The 17,792-nt window shown below is 56.4% G+C and overlaps 1 protein-coding gene across 9 annotated transcripts; it reads left to right on the forward strand.

The window, feature by feature from the left end:
• Positions 1 to 707: 707 nt before the first annotated feature.
• Positions 708 to 16,030, forward strand: SLC22A11 (solute carrier family 22 member 11). Of its 9 annotated transcripts, XM_082748208.1 has the most exons (12): positions 708 to 796; positions 1,103 to 1,383; positions 2,616 to 2,719; positions 5,755 to 5,909; positions 6,012 to 6,180; positions 7,582 to 7,705; positions 8,658 to 8,757; positions 9,079 to 9,124; positions 11,124 to 11,338; positions 12,409 to 12,517; positions 12,919 to 13,125; positions 14,533 to 14,737. In XM_082748208.1, exons 1-12 carry the CDS (start codon positions 745 to 747, stop codon positions 14,594 to 14,596), a joined length of 1,626 nt encoding a protein of 541 aa, XP_082604334.1. In that variant the 5' UTR covers positions 708 to 744; the 3' UTR covers positions 14,597 to 14,737. The 9 variants fall into 9 exon arrangements, with proteins under 9 accessions (XP_082604334.1, XP_082604333.1, XP_082604331.1 ...); XM_082748207.1 differs by lacking the exon at positions 708 to 796 and having other exon boundaries at positions 811 to 1,383; positions 8,658 to 8,773; positions 11,200 to 11,338; XM_082748205.1 differs by lacking the exon at positions 708 to 796 and having other exon boundaries at positions 811 to 1,383.
• Positions 16,031 to 17,792: the final 1,762 nt, after the last annotated feature.

The raw sequence follows: 17,792 nt of genomic DNA on the forward strand, positions 1-17,792 counted from the left end.
AAGCCAGGCTGGGCTAGAGTTAGACCCTGGGTCAGGGAGGTATGGCTTCACTCACTTTCCTGGTCTGCACACCTGCTCAGCGCCAGGCCCAAGAGGGGCTTCAAATGGATGTCAAGGGATCACAGCCCTGCTTTCCACCTGGGAGGGCTTCCAGTCTAATAAACGCAACCTGGTACCTGGAAATAGAAGCTTCCCAAAATAGTGAGTCTGCAAGCTGGTCTCCCGGGCTGCCTGGCCGGAGGCGCGCAATAAGGAGGGAATGAGCCCAGGCCTGGGTCCTCCTGGTGCTGGGATCCCACCTGCTTCCCTGCAGCCTGCGGGGGTGGGGGCAGCTACGGAGGACCCTGCCCAGTCCCCCACCTCTGTGCTGTAGCCAAATGGCCTGAATCTTCGTCCAGCACGGCTGAAACTCAAACCAACTGTTTCCTGATTTAAAGAGCCACAGGAGAGGGACCTGAAAATTTCGTTCAGGAATGTGAGCAGGCCCCCAGCAGAGAGTTGCCAAAGCTTCCCTCAGTAGCTGCACCTGACTTTCCTGCCTGGGAGCTCACGGTGAGATTGAACTTTAACCAAGGTCACTGCTGGGTGCCACTTCCTCCACGACTGGAGCTCAGTAACATCACAGCTCAGTGCATCCTTTTTTTTTTCTTTTTCCACACCTGCTTGATCTTTTACTCTTGGTGCTGGTGAACCAGAGCGCCTCGGAGGCCCCAGGCAGCCTGGGGACAGTGAGCTTTGTCCCTGATGTCCCCTCTCCAGAGGGGTGGGGCACCCAAGCGTCATTCCCTGAAACAGGGTAAGGGGGAGTTTCTTCAAAGCATCTGGGGCATCTCAGGACTGACTTGACTAACCAGTTGTGAGCCGGCTCTCCCAACCAGCTGCAGGCTAGCGAGGCCCGATTGCAAGGGTCCCGGCAGCTGCTAGAGGTTCGGATACTCGCGGGCTCCCTGACCTCTGGGACAGCTGCCCTGGCCACCTGCGGCTCTGCCCATGGCCTTCGCCGAGCTCCTGGAGCGAGCAGGGGGAGTGGGCCTCTTCCAGGCCCTGCAAGTTCTCACTCTCCTCCTTCCTTCCATCTTGGTGCCCTCGCAAATGCTCATAGAGAACTTCCTGGCCGCCGTCCCAGGCCACCGCTGCTGGGTCCGCATGCTGGACAATAGCTCCGAGGCCCCCGCAAACCTCAGCTCTAAGGACCTCCTGACCGTCTCCATCCCACCGGGCCTCAACCGTGAGCCACACCAGTGTCGCCGCTTCCGCCAACCACAGTGGCAGCTCCTGGACCCCAACGCCACGGCCACCAACTGGAGCGAGGCTGCCACGGAGCTGTGCGTGGACGGCTGGGTCTACGACCGCAGCACCTTCACCTCCACCATCGTGTCGGAAGTAAGGGCCTCCCCCCTGCCGACCCCACGGCTCTCTGACCCGACTTCCCAGGGATGGCCGCCCACCCATGCCTGGAAGTTCCCAGCAGTGGTACTGAATTGGAGGCGACTTGCTCAACACATGCTGGCCCGGACCCTGATCCGAGGCCCGAGTTCCAGGATAAGCAGGAAGACTTTGAGGAATTTTAGAATTGGTCACCATTTAACCCTGCAGGAAAGGGACAGTGACAGGCACTGTTCTAGAGGCTTTTCCCCCTAGTCTCACTCCGAGCTCACGAGCAGGGGGCCTTGTGTGCGTCTGGGAAGGAACAAAGAGAAGCAGAGTGAGGGAGATAAGTTGGCCAGGACACACAGCTCACACACTCCAGCAGCCGCCTCAGCCCAGACAGACCATCAGGGGCCGGAAGCTGGGTCTCCATCACGGCCTGTCCTGCGGCTACCCAGGAGGAAAGGAGGTCTGGGGATCAGGGCTGAGAGGCAAGTGGGGAAGGCCTCTCTGGAGGGGAGACTTGGATGAGACAAGGACGGTGCAGAGAGAGCCCAGTGGGGACAAGAGTCCAGGTCTGGGGTGCAGAAGGAGGTCCATGGTGTCTGGGCACAAGGAGTTAGGAGCCAGGCCACAATGCAAGGATCTGCTTGGCATTTTCCAGTGATCACTTTGCCCCGTGGGGACAGGGGGCTCCTGCTTCAGTGGCCCTGGCTAGAGAAGCCGAAACAGAGCGAAGCCGTCAGGTTTTGGTGGAGGACTGCGTAGTGGGGCGTGTTGGGGCCATGGATGTGCGGACCCCGGCAGGAGCACTCAGAAATTACAGTCGCACGTACTTAGCCCTCTCTGCTCATCCCGGCGGCCCTGCGAGGGAAGCAGCTGCACCGCCCCCCTTCTGCATGAGAAGCCGGGCTCAGCAGGTGCAGAAAACCCCGGGAGGAGCCAGCCGCAGGGTTAGAACCGCAGCCTGTGGTTCAGCCACCGCGCTCCACTGCCCACCCCCGCGCACCCAGAGCGGCCGAGTCACGTGCGTGCCGTGTAGCTGGCTGGGAGGAGAGCGCGGAGCCCCCCAACCCCAGCACACCCAGTCCCGTCTCTAACGCCTGGCCCAAGGGACACCACCCCCAGGACCTAGGCTAACCAGGTGCTCCTGGCTGGGAACTCCCAACCTGGGTCTCCCTCTGCCGCCCAGGCCCCACTGTTCTGTGTCCCCTGAGCCCAGCTGCTGTGCCCTCCTTCTCTTCCAGTGGGACCTAGTATGTGACAACCAGGGCCTGAAGCCCATGGGCCAGTCCATCTACATGGCTGGGGTCCTGCTGGGGTCCATCTCTTGGGGCTTCCTCTCTGACTGGTGAGTACCTTCACTCCCCGCCGGCTTCTCCTTGACAGAATGAGCTCCACGGGGACAGGAGTACAGAAATGGACCATGAACATCCACATTTCTTGAGAGATGGGGCTCTCTGGGTCTAGACAAGAGTCCCAGGTCCCCAGGGAACAGCGACGGCCAAGAATCCCATGCCAGATTAAGCTACATTGTGCGTGATCCCCTCAAACACCACGCTCTCTCCTTTGGAGACGCCAACCTTCCTAGGCACCCATTCTGTGCCAGGCGCTGCACAGCCCCCTCTTCCTCCTCCTCCTCCTTCTTCTAAAGGTTTTATTTATTTATTTCAGAGAGAGAGCGAGAGAGCGAGCGTGCACATGTGCGTGAGCTTGAGTGGGGGGTGGGGGGTGAAGGGCAGAGAGAGAGGGAGAAGCAGGCTCCAGGGCGCCTATGCTGAGCAGGGAGCTGGATGCGGGACTCAATCTCAGGACCCGGGATCATGACCTGAGCTGAAGGCAGACCCCTGACCTACAGAGCCACCCAGGTGCCCCCAGGACCTAGCCCCGTCCCTTCTCTTGGCCACTGCCCCCACCACCACCCCGACTTGAGGTTCCAGGTGGAGGAGCATTTGCCTCACATTTGCTAGGGCCAACGCTGGCCTCGTGACCCCCACCGCCAGCCCAACCCCTCGGCACCGGACTCCATCTGGGAAACCGCCCCCCCCCCTGCCCATGGCACACCCCTAACCATGGGAGCCAGCCCTGGTCTCCTGCCCTCCCCTGCAGATCCAGCCCCCAGGCCCCTCTTCTCCATACCTTCCCCTTGCCCAAGCCACCTGCCTCTCTGGCCTGGGGCAGGCCCTGGCCCCCTTGAGGGTCTCTTTCCTCCATTCGGAGTGACTTTGCGAAATCCTCTATGTGGATCTGGTTGATGCCAGCCTGAGGTCCTCCAGGGCCACCGCACTGAGGACAGTTCCTGCTCCCCACCTCCTCCACCTCTGCTTGGCCCTTGGCTTCTCCCCCACACCCATGCAGGCCCTTACTGGGGCGCCCTGGACATCCTGGCTGCAGAGCTTGGAGGGGGCCCATGGTCAGTGGCTGGTGGCTGAGCCTCATTCTGAAGGTTGTTCCCCTGGTCTCTTTGTGCCCGGTGCGCAGACCTCAGCCCTAGGCAGCCTTTTCCCACCACAGGCAAAAGGCCCCACCGGGGGCCTCGGGACCCCCGCCCTGTCCTCCGGCACCATGGGTCCCCTGGTTGTGCCTTCTGTCCTTGCTCGCTGCACCTACTCTAACAGTGCTCACTCGCTGGTCAATCGGGGGCGTCCCCCGGGGACATAGCTCCCAGAAGGCAGGGGCACGGCATCCCCAGGTCCCCAGCGTCCAGCACGTGGCAGGAACCCAATCCTTATTCAGTGAACACACGAACAGCTTCCCGCCTTTGCCACACCCTGTGGGCTCTGGGTCTGGCCCGTGGGTTCCCTCCCCACCTTTCTTTCCTGGTTCCCTAGAAGGCGGGTGTGCTGCTTCCCATGTCTCCTCTTCCTGTTCTGGGGACCTGGCTCTGTCCGAGGGTCTGTTGTGGGTTAATCACATGAAGGACATCAATCACAGACAGACCTTGGGCCGGGCGGGGCGTGGTGTGGGCTCCTCCTGTTGAGGCTCTGCTACCATCATCATCATCGGTGGGCCTTATTTAATCCTGAGCATGGTGGGGGGCCCGAGCAGCAGGGAAGGACGTGGTCCGGGTGGCACTTTCAGAGGACAGCTGCCATGCGGCTCTGGCTCCTTCCCCTGGGGCTGTCCATGCTGGAAGCCAAATCACCATCAGTCTGCAGCCTACCCAGGGAGCCTGGCGTCGGGGCCTGGTGTGGGCATCCAGCCCTCGCCCTGGGTCTGGGCCACATGTCCTTGTTCCTGGGCAGTGCTCAGACAGGCAGGCCAACCATCGCCTGAATCTCTCCCATTGGACCGACGCATGCTTTGGCCAAGTGCAGGCCATGGTTCGGGCTAAGCCAGCCTTGGGGCTGGAGCAGCAAGGTGGGTGTGCTGGTAGATGTCCGAGGGCCCGACACGGGTAGTCTCACGGGAGCTCTGGTCCGCGTGCTGGCCAGCTTGCCCAAGGCCACGTGCGCTCCACCCCCGGGCGCGCCGCCTCCTTGCTCGGCATCACGGTTTGCACGGCTCTGTAAGGCCGTCATCACACACACCCCCATTGCACAGACAGGGGAACTGTGGCTCGGAGACATTGAGTCCTGTGCCCAAGGTCACCCAGGCAGGACGTAGCTGGGCTCAAAACCCAGGCTTCTGATGCCTAAAGCCCATCTTTGTTTGGTTTTTATTTAAATTCCATTTGGTTAACATGCATTGTACTATGAGTCTCAGGTATACAAAACAGTGATTCAATCAAAGCCTGTTCTTTTTTTTTTTTTTAAGATTTTATTTATTTATTTGAGGGGCGCCTGAGCGGCTCAGTGGGTTACTCCCCTGCCTTCAGCTCAAGTCATGATCTCAGGGTCCTAGGATCGAGCCCTGCATCGGGCTCTCTGCTCAGTGGGGAGCCTGCTTCTGCCTCTCTCTCTCTGCCTGCCTCTCTGCCTACTTGTGATCTGTCAAATAAATAAATTTTTTAAAAAATTATTTATTTATTTGAGAAAGAGAGTGAGTGAGTCAGAGAGAGAGCACAAGCCAGGGAGAGAGGGAGAGGGAGAAGGAGACTCCTACGGAGCAGGGAGCCCGATGCGGGGCTCGATCCCAGGACGCTGAGATCATGACCTGAGCTGAAGGCAGACACTTAACCGACTGAGCCACCTGGGCGCTCAGAGCCCATACTTCACCCTGAGGTGATGTTGGCCCTGAAATCCAAGCATTTGCCATTTTTATAACAAGCAGACTCGGAGTCCGCTCCTGGGAGATCTGCGGTGGGGAGCAGGTGCTGTCTGCACCGAGGGGCCCCAACAGGTGCCCCACCCTCTCAAACCCTCCTTTCCCTTGAAGCACCTACCCCCAGGCCCAAGTCCCCAGCGCCCCTCTCCAGGCCCCCACGGTGCTTGTGTCCCAATCCAGGTTTGGGCGGAAGCCGGTGCTGAGCTGGTGCTGCCTGCAGGTGGCTTTGGCCAACACTGGCACCATCTTCGCTTCCAATTTCCTCATCTACTGTGGCCTCCGGTTCCTGAGCGCTTTTGGAGCGGCCGGCATCATCATGATCCCGGCGACGCTCAGTGAGTCCCTCCCTTGGCAATACGTGCCATGATGGGGGGGGGGGGGGACAGGGACCGAGACCACCAAGTGGGCCTTACCTGCCTGTCTGCATCACGTTTCAGTGGTGGAGTGGACCACAACCCGCAGGAGGGCCGTCACCGTAACAGTGCTGGGGTGCTCCTATAGCCTGGGCCAGATGGCCCTAGGGGCCTTGGCCTTCACCTTGCGGGACTGGCGGGCTCTCCAGACAGCCGTATCGATGCCTTTCTTCGCCGTCTTCCTGATCTCCTGGTTGGTACAGTGTGAGACCTTTGCCCTTGGAGAGGACATCACTCACTAGGAGGGAGACTGGGAGGGCCAGGGTGCCCCTCGACCCCACCGCCCTGACCGGGCGTGGATCCAAGGGGCTGAGAGCCATGGAGGGCAAGGATGTGTGCGGTGCCCCTGCTCAGGAGAAACATCTCGGGGTTCAGAGTTCCGGGGTGGGCATTTTAGCCCGAGGTATGAGGCTCCCATCTGGCCAGCCGGCCCCCAGGTCTTCCCTTTCTCAGCCCCAGCTACCCCCGCCGGCCGGACCCCTTCCTTCGCATCACTGGCCCCACCGCCTGCAGGTACCTGGGTCAGTGCAGACTGGCGTTGGATATGGAAAGATACAATTACTACGGTTATTTGCCGTAGCATGCCCTGAGATCTGGAAACACGTGCTTGGGTGAGGGAGAGGGAAACAGACACAAACTCATGACCTCAACCGTTCTGTCGTGTCTGTGCACCGGGGCTGAGTACACCTGCACCCCGTAAGTCCGCTGTGCGGTACGGAGAGTAGCAAGGACTCATTCATTCCTTCTCCAGCATTTACTGCCCCGTGCCAGACGCAGTTTTAGGTCATGGGGACACATCAGCAAAGAAAACAGATCAAAAGCCACTGACTACGCAGAGTTTTGGCACAGCAACAGAATCAGTGAGCAAGGTGGAGGACATCCCATAAACACACTTAATCGGCCCTTCTGGTCACCTGTGTGGGGTGCATTCCAGATGCTGTTGGTCATACCAGATGTGTGTTCACTTCTTCTAACGAGGAAGGTGATACAATGACCGCCATTTTCAGGTGAGGGACTGAGGCCCAGAGAGGTTCAGTGACTTGCCCCAGGCCACACAGCTGGTAAGCACCAGAGGCAGGATTTGAACCCAGGCAGGCTGGCTCTTTGAACCACTGCACTTCCCTGCAAACAGGGCTGAGCCCTCCAGGCTGGGTAAACGCCAGACCTTTTCACCCAGGAGATGACTCTCCCTGCCGTTTCCCTGAGGCTGGGAGGAAGCAGGCTACTTTTATAGAACCACTCAGTTCTGGCTGGGGATGTAGTACACTGTGCACTGTCACAGAAACGGGCTCCGCATCGCCATAGACCCAGGCAGCCCGTGCACTGGCCACACGTGAGTCCCTGACTGCTGGGAAGCCAGATGGGGTGGCACAGGGCAGCCGGGCATGGGGACCTAGCTTTTCTCTGGAGCCGTGGGGGCCTGCCAGTCTCCTGCCCTGGCACCAGCAGTGCCGAGGGAAGAGCAGCTGGCTGCCATTTCTCTCCCGCTGCTGCTGGGGGAGCAGCTGTCCGCATCCCCCTCCCATCCCGGCGAGGAGGGCCCAGGATCCTGGAAGAGTGCAGGGGCCCAGGTAAGCATCTGGGTCTTTACCAGGTGGCTGCCGGAGTCTGCCCGCTGGCTGATTATCACGGGCAAACCAGAACGAGCACTCCAGGAGCTCAGAAAAGTGGCCAGGATAAACGGCCACAAGGAAGCTACCAAGTCACTGACCGTCGAGGTGAGAGCCTCTGTTTGTGACATGTGGGACATAGCAGGGAGACAACAGCCACAGATGCCTTATCGCCGCCAACTTCAACACTGCCCACTCCGGCGACAGAAGTGACACTCTTCCCCCAGCTGGCTTGTCAGGGGCTTTCAACCACGTGCATTGCATAGTGACCTCACGGGGCTTCTCGGTGTTTTGGGCGGGGGGGACTGGATGTGCTGCTTGGGTGGCGATTCTTTCAAGAAGCAGGTGTGGGAGGATGTGCAGTAGAAACAAGAAAACTCAGTCTGGGGTTGGGAGGATCAGGGAAGGCTTCCAGGAGGAGGTGAGCTGACCAAGAGTGAGCTGAACACAGGGTGGGGCCCAGAGGTGCAGGAAGAATCTGAATGGGCACTTGTGTACAGTGAGGAGCCCGTGTGGCTGGGGTACGAGGCAGACCCTGGTGCCAGCCATGAGGGGCAAGGCGGGTGGTTGGGTTTGCCTAGGAACTGCCGAGAGTAGCACGTAGCCCGCAGCTAAGAGAGTCAGAGCTGGGACACAAGACTGACTCCATGGCTCAGAGTAGGGGGTCCCTGTGTGCAGAAGGGAGCTCTGCCGGGGGTGGGAGGCCAGCTGCAGTGGGGGGCCAGAGAGATCTTTCTTTCTTTTTTTAATTTACTTGAGAGGCAGACTTCACAAGTAGGCTGAGAGGCAGGCAGAAAGAGGAGGAAGCAGGCTCCCCACTGAGCAGAGAGCCTGATATGGGGCTCGATCCCAGGACCCTGGGATCATGACCTGAGCCAAAGGCAGATCTCCCACAGAGAGAGATCTTTCTGTTTCCGTGTCCCTGCTCCCACCCCCAGGCTTTCCAGTTTCCAGGCTGGGCTCCTCCCATCACTCTGCCCACCTGGGCGCCATTCCCTGGCCTGGGGGCAGGGCAGGGCCAATGTCCACCCCCCCCCACTGTGTCCTTTTCTCACCGCAGGTGCTCACGGCCAGCGTGGAGGAGGAGGTGGCTTCTGTGAAGGCCCGCAGGTCGGTGCTGGACCTGTTTCTCGTGCCCACGCTCCGCTGGAGAAGCTGCAGTATGTTCCTGGTGAGGTACGCGCCCTGGTCATCCTTCCCAGGGCCAGGGCTGAGCGGGGAGCCTGGCGGCATCCGTGGGGCCACCTGATGGTCAGTGGAGGCCGGTGGACAGGGCCACGTAAGTGGTCACCCAAGGCAGAACGAAAGACATAGAAGTTTATTGAATTCGCTGCAAGGGAGCGGCAGGCAGGACAGCAGAGGAGACACTGAGTGCCAGGAGGCAGTGGTGCAGGTGGCGGGGTTGGGGGGTGTACGGGACTGTAGTTATGGGGGAGGGGAAGAGGTAGGGAACGAGTGGAATGTTCCTTTTTTGCTAACAGTGCCCAGTTGCAAGCAGCCAACAGGTCAGCGAGTGGCTGTTTTGAGGTGGGTCCCAATGGATCTGTTTGCTTTCATCCGGGTGGTCTTGCTGTTGGCCCTTCTGCTTTCCTGGGGCTTCAATTGCTCAAGTTCGTCGCTTATAAAACGGCCTCGGTCATTTCCAGGGTGGGGATGGGGGACAGCTCCTGTTCCGGGGAGGCCGCTCCCCCAGGAGGCAGGAGTCCCAGCCAGCACTGGGGAGGGGCTATGGGGGCTCCTTTGGGAAACCAGTTGAAGGGCAGGGACAGGGGCACGGTGAAGCCCAGACTGGAGGTGAGTCTATGTCCCTAGAGCTTGGGGAACCCAAGTTCACTACACCCCCCACCCTTGGGACAGCAGGGCCCAGCCGGGCAGGTAACTCACCCAAGATGACAGAACAGTCATTTGAACCTCGGCTGAGCCCCCTCCTTGCCCACTGCAGCCCCCCCAGGTCCCACATTGAGCACGGACTCCCCAGCAGGCCCCTTCTTAGCGCCCCGACAGGCACCTGGGAGCAGGAGAAGGCTCCTAATAAAACAAATTCAGTTCAAGGGACTTGCAGGGACCATACTGACAAGTGAGGGTCAGGTCTGATGGAGACAGGATCTTGAAACTAAAGATCAGGAAAACGTTTTATTTTCTGCTATATTTAACCACATATGGATTCCAATGGCAAATATTTGCTACACCTTAGAGAATGGATCAAATGCTTTTTATTTTTTTTGCCCTGGCTTACATTTTTTCTGACAAATGGAAAGGAGTGCTTGGTGCCCGGAAAGTGGAGGGGGCCATTCTTTCAAAACCTTCAAGGCTTCCTCAGCGTTCCCAGGAGCCCCTCTGCATCCTTTGTTATTCAGATCACAGGCTGGGAAGCTGCTAACCTGGTGGGTTTCTGGGCTTCTACCATTAACCCCTTTGGCTGCTTTGAGCCGGAGCTGAGCCCCTCCCCCACGGGGCTTCCACAAACTTCGAGAAAAGCCAGGGACTGCAGCTTTAGTCTACAGCTGGTATCTTGCTGTCTGGCTGAGTGCTACACTCCGGGGTGTGGCCCAAGGGGAGTGTCCATGAAGCCGGGCTGGGGACTGATTTGAAAAGTGGTAGCAAATAATTTCACAACATGGCCATCACTGGACCCAGATTTAATCTCCAAACTGCGGAAATCCCGCTACTCTAGGTTCAGCTTTGGCTACTGGGGAGCCTGGGGGGTCTGTGGCAGGGCAGTCTGCCTCGTGTCCACTCTCTACCCCTCCCTCCCGCCCACCCTCCTGCCAGCAGACTTGGGGTGCAGGTCAGTAAGCAGGAAGTTCATTGCAGGGGGCTCTTGGGATCCCTTCCTGTGGATGGGTGGGGAGGCTAGGGCAGGGCAGGGGAGCTGAGGAGAGAAGCAAGCAGATGGGGCAGGGGAGCTGTCCCAGGGGTACGGGCACTGCAGCACCCCCCACAAGCCCATGGAGGGCTCAAGGAGCAGGGGTGATCCTTTTGAGCCGTCCCTCTGGCCTATGTCATGGGATGATCTCCCCAGCTAAGAGGTACATTCCCAGAGACTGGGAAAGTATCTTTCTTTTGGGACAACACAGCCCACCTCATTCTACGATGAACCCATCTTTCAGGATAAAGAAACTGGTATCCAGGGAAGGGCAGAGACTCGCCCAGGTTCATGACCACTAGAGCTGCGCCAGGTAATGGTTCTGGCCGCGACTGGAAGCAAAGCCAGAGAATGCTAGAGCCAGACTTGGAGCTCGGCTTGACCCACAGAGCCTCATCAGCCTGGAGAGTTATGTGTCCCCGCTGGCTGGTGGCCGACTGGTGGCCAGGAGCCTGAGAGGTGACTGCCTAAGGCAGAATGAATGAAGCCTGCCCTGTCTCTCCTGGGTCAGTCCCACTCTCGAGAGACTGTCCGACATCCAAAAGGCTTTGTGGGGTCCGGTAGTGACCTGCTCAGGACAGCCTGTGTCCCTGGGGACAGCCCAGGTGTGTGCCCTCTCCTCCGTGGGGCAGGGATCTGATTTCTGGCTTTGCCCTGCAGTTTCTCCCAAATGATCTCCTACTACGGGCTGGTCCTCGACCTGCAAAACCTGGGGAGTGACATCTTCCTCCTCCAGGTCCTCTTTGGAGCTGTGGACTTACTGGGCCGGGCCACCACCACTTTCCTGCTCAGCTTCCTGGGTCACCGCATGACGCTGGCCAGCTTCCAGGCCATGGCTGGCCTCTCCATCCTGGCCAACATCTTCGTCCCACAAGGTGAGGCAGGGCGGGGTCGACCTGAGGGGGCTGAGCGGCTGAGAGCCTGGTGTACTGGCCTCCTGGGGTCCTTCCCCTCTCCTGCCACCTAGCCCAGCACCCCTGCAGCCCTGTGTGCAAGCTGCGCCCAAGCCTACACCTGCCACTTCACCTCAGGCTTCGAATCCCCCCATCGGTCCCCCACCAACCCCCTAAGGCGACCGAGGTCCAGAGAGGTGAAGCCTCAGGTGTCTCAGCCAGCCAGTGACCAGTCCAGGGCTGGGACCAGACTTCAAGCCCGAGGCTGGTCCCAAGGTGGGCGGAGGGGCTGGGGAAGCTGCTGGGCGCTCTAGGTGGCTTGCAGTGAGGCAGGAACACCAAGCCTGGCAAGCTGGGGTGTGCAGATTGCTGGCGACGGCCCCTGGGCCCCTGTCTTACTCTTTTCTTTCTGAATGAAGCTCTAATGCCCCGAAAACCCTCTCAGTCTCCATTTATGGCTCAAAGCAGGGCGGCGGGTCGAAGGGCGGGGATCCCAAGTTCTGGGCCAAGAGCCAAACGGGGAGGCAGGCAGAGGGACCACCTCCCATACAAGGCAGTGCTTGGGGAAAATTTGCCGCGACAGGTGTGTGACAGTTCAGGAGACTCGTCATTACAATGTGTGGGAGGGAAAGCTAAGGCGAGGCTTGGCTTTCTAGCTGGGGCTTCCCACGAAAGCCAGCGGCGGGACCAGCGTTCCCACGAGCAGACCAAGGGCAGTGCGGAGGACCTGTCATGACCCTCTCCTTCACAGAAGAACCATACCCAGGTCCCAAAGAGACTTGCCCCAGGGACACTGGAGGGAGAAGTTCCGAGAGCCAACCTTGCCTGCCCCAGGCTCGCCCACCCCAGGCTGGGCTGGGTTCTGGCCCTGCCCCCCCACCTCCAGCCCCCCAACTGTGATGTCATTCTGCACCCACATCCCTGTCCACCCTGGGCAGCCTGGCACCAAGTCAGCACCGTGGGGCACCGGGGCACAGTCAAGGGCAGGGGCACTCCGGGCTGACTGGGGACCCCGCAGGCAGACCCCACCGTCCCCATCTTCCTCTGCCTAGATTTGCAGACCGTGCGTGTGGTCTTCGCTGTGCTGGGAAAGGGATGCTTTGGCATAAGCTTAACCTCCATCAGTGTCTACAAGTCCGAGCTCTACCCAACTACACTGAGGTAGGCTGAGCGGCGCACTGCACCCGGGAGGGGCGGCCAGACCCCGGGGTGCATGAGAAAAGGGTGTCCCTGGAAAGGCCAGCAGGGGAAGGGCAGAGAGGGGCTGGGCATCCAGGAACAGCACAGCAGACCAGGGAGAATGGGGTGGGTCCTTGAGAGTCCGTGAAGGACTCTGGATTGGATGTTCTCGGAAGCAGAGGGTGGGAAAATCTAGGAGGGCTCTGTGGAGGAGGTAGTGTCAGGAGACTCTGAGGAGTAGAGCTCCTTCAACCCCGCTTTCCCTCCCCTGGCACATCCTGGCCTAGCCAAATGCCTCCCCCTCCTCTCCACCCACCCAGTAAAGCCTCCTTCTTGAAAGTGGCAGCGGTGACGAAGGTCTGGGCTCTCCTCTCCACCCACAGGATGACAGCAGACGGCTTCCTGCAGTCGGTAGGTCGTCTAGGGGCTGTGATGGGCCCCCTAGTCAGGATGACTCGCCAGGCCGTGCCCCTGCTGGCCCCCGTCTCCTACGGTGTCATCCCCATCGTGTCCAGCCTCATCCTCCTGTTTTTCCTCCCGGAGACCCGGGGACTCCCACTTCCTGATACCATCCAGGACCTGGAGAACCAGTGAGTGATCCTTGGCCACCCTGGGAGTAGGGCTGGGCTTCCAGGAGGTAGCTGGGCAGGGCTGTGGACGTGGGGGATGGGACAGGAGAGCCCAAGGATCCGGGAGACATGCTAGACAAAGAGGCTGGAGCTGGGCTGGTCATCGAGATGACACCAGCCGCCTGAGTTTTCCAAGAGCCAACAGCATCCCCGGTGCCTCGGGGCAGCGACCCAGTGGGCATCAAGGTTTGCGTCTGAAACCACGTAATCACTGCCACAACACAGCCAGGAAGAGACTATTTCCAACCCTCTTTACTAGAGGCTCAGAGAGATGAAGGGACAAATCAAGGTCTCCCAGGTAGAAAGCGCTCATTCCTTGGGCAGGGAAATTCAAAGGCTACGAACCAGGCTCTGCAGCCAGACTCTTCTGGGACCGAATCCCTCCTCCCCCGCCGCGCACTGACCTCCCTTACCGCACTCACCCACGAGGCTGGAGCCTGACTCTGACCGCCCTAGTTCAGTCTTCCTCAAGGAATCCCAGGCCCAGAGGGATCAAGAGCTCAGTTTCTGGAACACACTCTGCTACCCTCACGCCATCCTTTGAGAGAACAGAAACGACGGAACATTCCTCAAGTTTATCTTGTGGCCTGAATCACCACGATGCTTCCGCTTCCTCATTTGTAAAATGGGTTTAAAACAAAACGGAACAAAATGTCCACCCAAGCTCAAAGACCACTTTTTGAGTTAAAGTTATTCTATTAAAGCACCGAGAACAGTGCCGGGCCCACAGCGCAGGCCCCAGGCTGCTGTGTCCTGGGTGAAGGTGGTCGTGCAGCGGCAACAGGCCGCTGAGCGGGAACCGAGGTCATGCTAATGGCTGGGGGTTGAGCATCCCACTCCTGACTTGGGCTCCAGTCATGATCTCAGGGTCCTGGTGAGCCCCGCATCGGGCTCTCCACGCCCAAGTGGGTGTCGGCTCATCCTTCTCCCCTCTACTCCTCCTCGTTCTTTCTTCCTCTCTCAAATAAATAAATAAATAAAACCTTTTAAAAAATAGTAATACCAACAGCTGGTTCTCAGGGGGCCCTTCCTGTGTCAGGAGAGCATCTCATTTAATCCCAACAGCCCCACAAAGTGCTGTTGGGGTCAGTTTCATGGCCAAGGAAATGAAGACACAGAGAGGTCACGTAACTTACCCAAGGATGCTCAGCTCAGAAGCAGGGAAGATGGGACTTAACCTACTCTTTCACTTTTTTGAGCACCTACTGTGTTTCCAGGCACTATCTTGTGCTTTGGGGACATGGCGGGGAATCCATCCCTAATCCCATGGAGTTTACCTGCTCATAGACTCCATCCCCCAGTTCCTCCCTCCAAGCCCTCCAGCCATCTCACCGCACAACGCCACTCTCTGTCTTTTGATTATTCTAGGAAATCGGCAGCAGCCAAGGGCAAGCGGCAAGAGGTGGTCATTACAGAGAGTACCTGGTTCTAGAAATTCTGCCTGCATGGAGCCCCTTTGGCTGAAGATCCCCATGAAGGGAATTACCTCTTCTCCAGTGGAGGAAGGAGGCAATTTGGAGAAACCCGAGGGCCTGGCGTGGCTGGGGTCGGGCGGCCGGGGTGAGAGGCAGCATTGAGGCTGAGGGCTGCTTTCCCACTCACTTCTGTCCCCCACCTCCCCACCCAACCTCAGCTCTGCAGAGTCTGGCCGGTTCATAAGATGGGTTCTGTCCCCTCCTCGCCAGGCTCCCATCTTCATACCTTCACTCAAAACTCCAGACTCGCTTCACTGAACTGGAAGGAAGCTGCAGATTTCTCACCTCCGGTCTCCCAGAGGGGATCCTAGGACACAAACGGAAAGATCTGGACAGACCGGAGTCCCAGCCCCTCCCTCACCATCTGCAGAGTCCTCATCTGTAAAATGGAAATAATCACAGAACCTACTGGGTGTGTGTATGTGTGACAGGATTAACAGATCTTAGCACAAATCACAGTCCAACACGTAGAACCTGCTGCCTTTGCAGCCCATGGGAACAGCAGGAACTACTGGGAGCCATGAGAGGCATTACAAAGCCTGCAGAGTGACTGCTGGTTCCTGAGGGAGGATGTGACTGGTGTATTTGAGGAATCCCACCCATTGACAGGGGACTGAGGCCCCCTCCTCAGGAATAACAGGAATGGCCCCTGGTTGCCTGATGAGAAGTGCTGTTGGCTATGGGACCATATCTACAGGATCAGGTGGGGCAGGAGTGGGGTTCAGCCATTCGAGACCCTCCTGGTTTCCCTTACATGTCAAGGGAACACATCACACTGGGTCTTCATTTGAGTTCTTACATCACAGGGGCACCCTTGGTGTCTAACTAAAGGGGTCACCTTTGCCTAATTCACACAAAACCCCTCCTCCTTGTGCTGGTAGCAGCCCTTGTTGATAGAACTGGGGGATCATGGAGGCTGACCACCTACTTTGAGGTAAGAAAAGTAAAGCTCAAAGAGGTGGAGGGATACGCTTGGAGTCACATGGCTGAGCCCTGGCCAGGTGGCTGGGCTCCCAGTCCAGAGCTCCTTCCCACACACCAGGCTCCTCACCTTCACCTCCAGCCCCGCCCCCCCCCCAGGCCTGACACCCACATCTGTGTCACAGAGTTACTCCCACAACCTTCCCTGAAGAGCCAGACCCTCTAGACACCTGCCCACTCTCCTCAAGTGGATGACTCAGAAGCCTCAAGTCGCAGGCTTCCCATCCCATGCACCTCCATTTCCCCCCATCAAATCCAATGCATGGCAGGCCAATCAAACACAATTCAAATAAAATCCCCTATCTGCTTAACACCCTCTGGGGGCTCATGATAAAGACCACACCTCCCCCCACCAACAGGCTTCCATGGGTCTCTAGCCTTGCTTCACATGTAATAAAGGTTTTTAAAAATTCAAGTCATATAAAGTATGTTCTTGGATCGTTATGGAGAGAAATTGGAAATCAGTAGCAGAGAGGTATCGGGGAAACTCCTTCATACTAAACAACACACTTCTAAATAACCCTGGGACCAAAAGAAGCCATCACAAAGGTAATTAGAAAATATTTTGAATTGAATGAAAATTTTTTTTAAAAATGACATATCAGAGTTTGTGGGATGAAACTAGAGAAGTGATTCAAGGGAAATTTATTTCATTAAGTGATTACATTAGAAAAGAAGAAAGTCTCAAATCCAATATCTCAGCTTTCACCTTTAGAAATTAGAAAAAGAAGAGCTAATTTAAACTGAAGTAAGTAGAAAAGGAAATAATAAACAGAAGTCAGAAAAATAGAAAATGATCGAGAACATCAATGAAACCTGAGGCTGGTTTTTTGAGAAGTCCATAAAATTTATAAATCTCTAGATGTATTGCTCAGGGGGAAAAAAAACCCACAAAGGAACACATTATCAATATTGGGAGTAAAGAAGAAGCATCACTACCAATCCTACAGACATTAAAATGGTAAGGAAATATTATGAGCAACATTTTACCAACAAATTTGACAACTTAGATGAAATTAACAAGTTTCCTGAAGGATATGAACTAGCAAAGCTTCCTTAAGGAAAAATAGATAACATTATTGGCCCCATTTCTGTGAAAGAAATTGAAGTTGTGGTTTAAAACCTTCCCATAGAGGAAATTCCAGGCCCACATGACTTCACTGGTGAATCCTGCCAAACAACTAAACAAAAAGATAGTAACAATTACTCTCAAAGTCTTCCAGAAGATTGAAAAAGAGAGAACACCTTCTGGCTCATTTTTTTGAGGCCAGCATCACCCTAATTCCAAAGTCAGAAAAAGATATAACAAGAAAATGATAAATCAGTATCTTTTAAAACATGGCACAAAAATTCTTAACAAACATTTAGAAAATTAAATGCAACATTATGCTAAGAAGGGCAATGCATCATGACCAAGTGGAGTTTAACCCAGGAACACAAAGTTGCTTTAACATTCAAAAATCAAGGGGCAGGGGCGCCTGGGTGGCTCAGTGGGTTAAAGCCTCTGCCTTCGGCTCAGGTCATGATCCCAGGGTCCTGGGATCGAGCCCCACATCGGGCTCTCTGCTCAGCGGGGAGCCTGCTTCCTCCTCTCTTTCTCTGCCTGCCTCTCTGCCTACTTGTGATCTCTGTCAAATAAATAAAAAAATAAATAATCTTAAAAAAATTTTAAAAAAAAATCAAGGGGCACCTGGGTGGCTCAGTAGTGATCTGCCTTCAGCTCAGGTTGTGATCTCAGGGTCCTGGGATCAAGCCCTGCACTGGGCTCTCTGCTCAGCAGGGAGCCTGCTTCCCACCTCTCTCTGCCTGCCTCTGCCTACTTGTGATCTCTCTCTGTCAAATAAATAAATAAAAATCTTTTTTAAAAAATTCAAAAATCAAGATTAACAAACTAAATTATTAAAAAATTATAGAGGAAAAACCATGGGATCATCTCAATAGATACAGAAAGTGCATTTAACAAAATTCAGCATTCGTTTCTGATAAACAACATTCAGCAAATTAGGAAAATTAGTGAATTTCCTCAACCTGACAAAGGATGTATTTGAAAAAACCTACAGGTAACATCATACTTAATGGTGAAAGACTAAATGCTTTCCTGTCAAAATCAGGACTGAAGCTAGGATGTCCACTCTCACCACTTCTATTCAATATTGGTTTTAATCAGTGCAA

Source organism: Mustela nivalis (assembly GCF_964662115.1).
Source record: "Mustela nivalis genome assembly, chromosome: 9".
In the NCBI taxonomy this organism is placed as follows: domain Eukaryota; kingdom Metazoa; phylum Chordata; class Mammalia; order Carnivora; family Mustelidae; genus Mustela; species Mustela nivalis.

Bases quoted from the DNA above. Each gene is read 5' to 3' on its own strand.
- SLC22A11 (XM_082748205.1), top strand. From the start codon at position 991: ATGGCCTTCGCCGAGCTCCTGGAGCGAGCAGGGGGAGTGGGCCTCTTC. The intron at 5,910-6,011 runs GTGAGTCCCTCC...ATCACGTTTCAG, and splicing joins CATGATCCCGGCGACGCTCA to TGGTGGAGTGGACCACAACC. The intron at 11,339-12,408 runs GTGAGGCAGGGC...TCCTCTGCCTAG, and splicing joins CAACATCTTCGTCCCACAAG to ATTTGCAGACCGTGCGTGTG.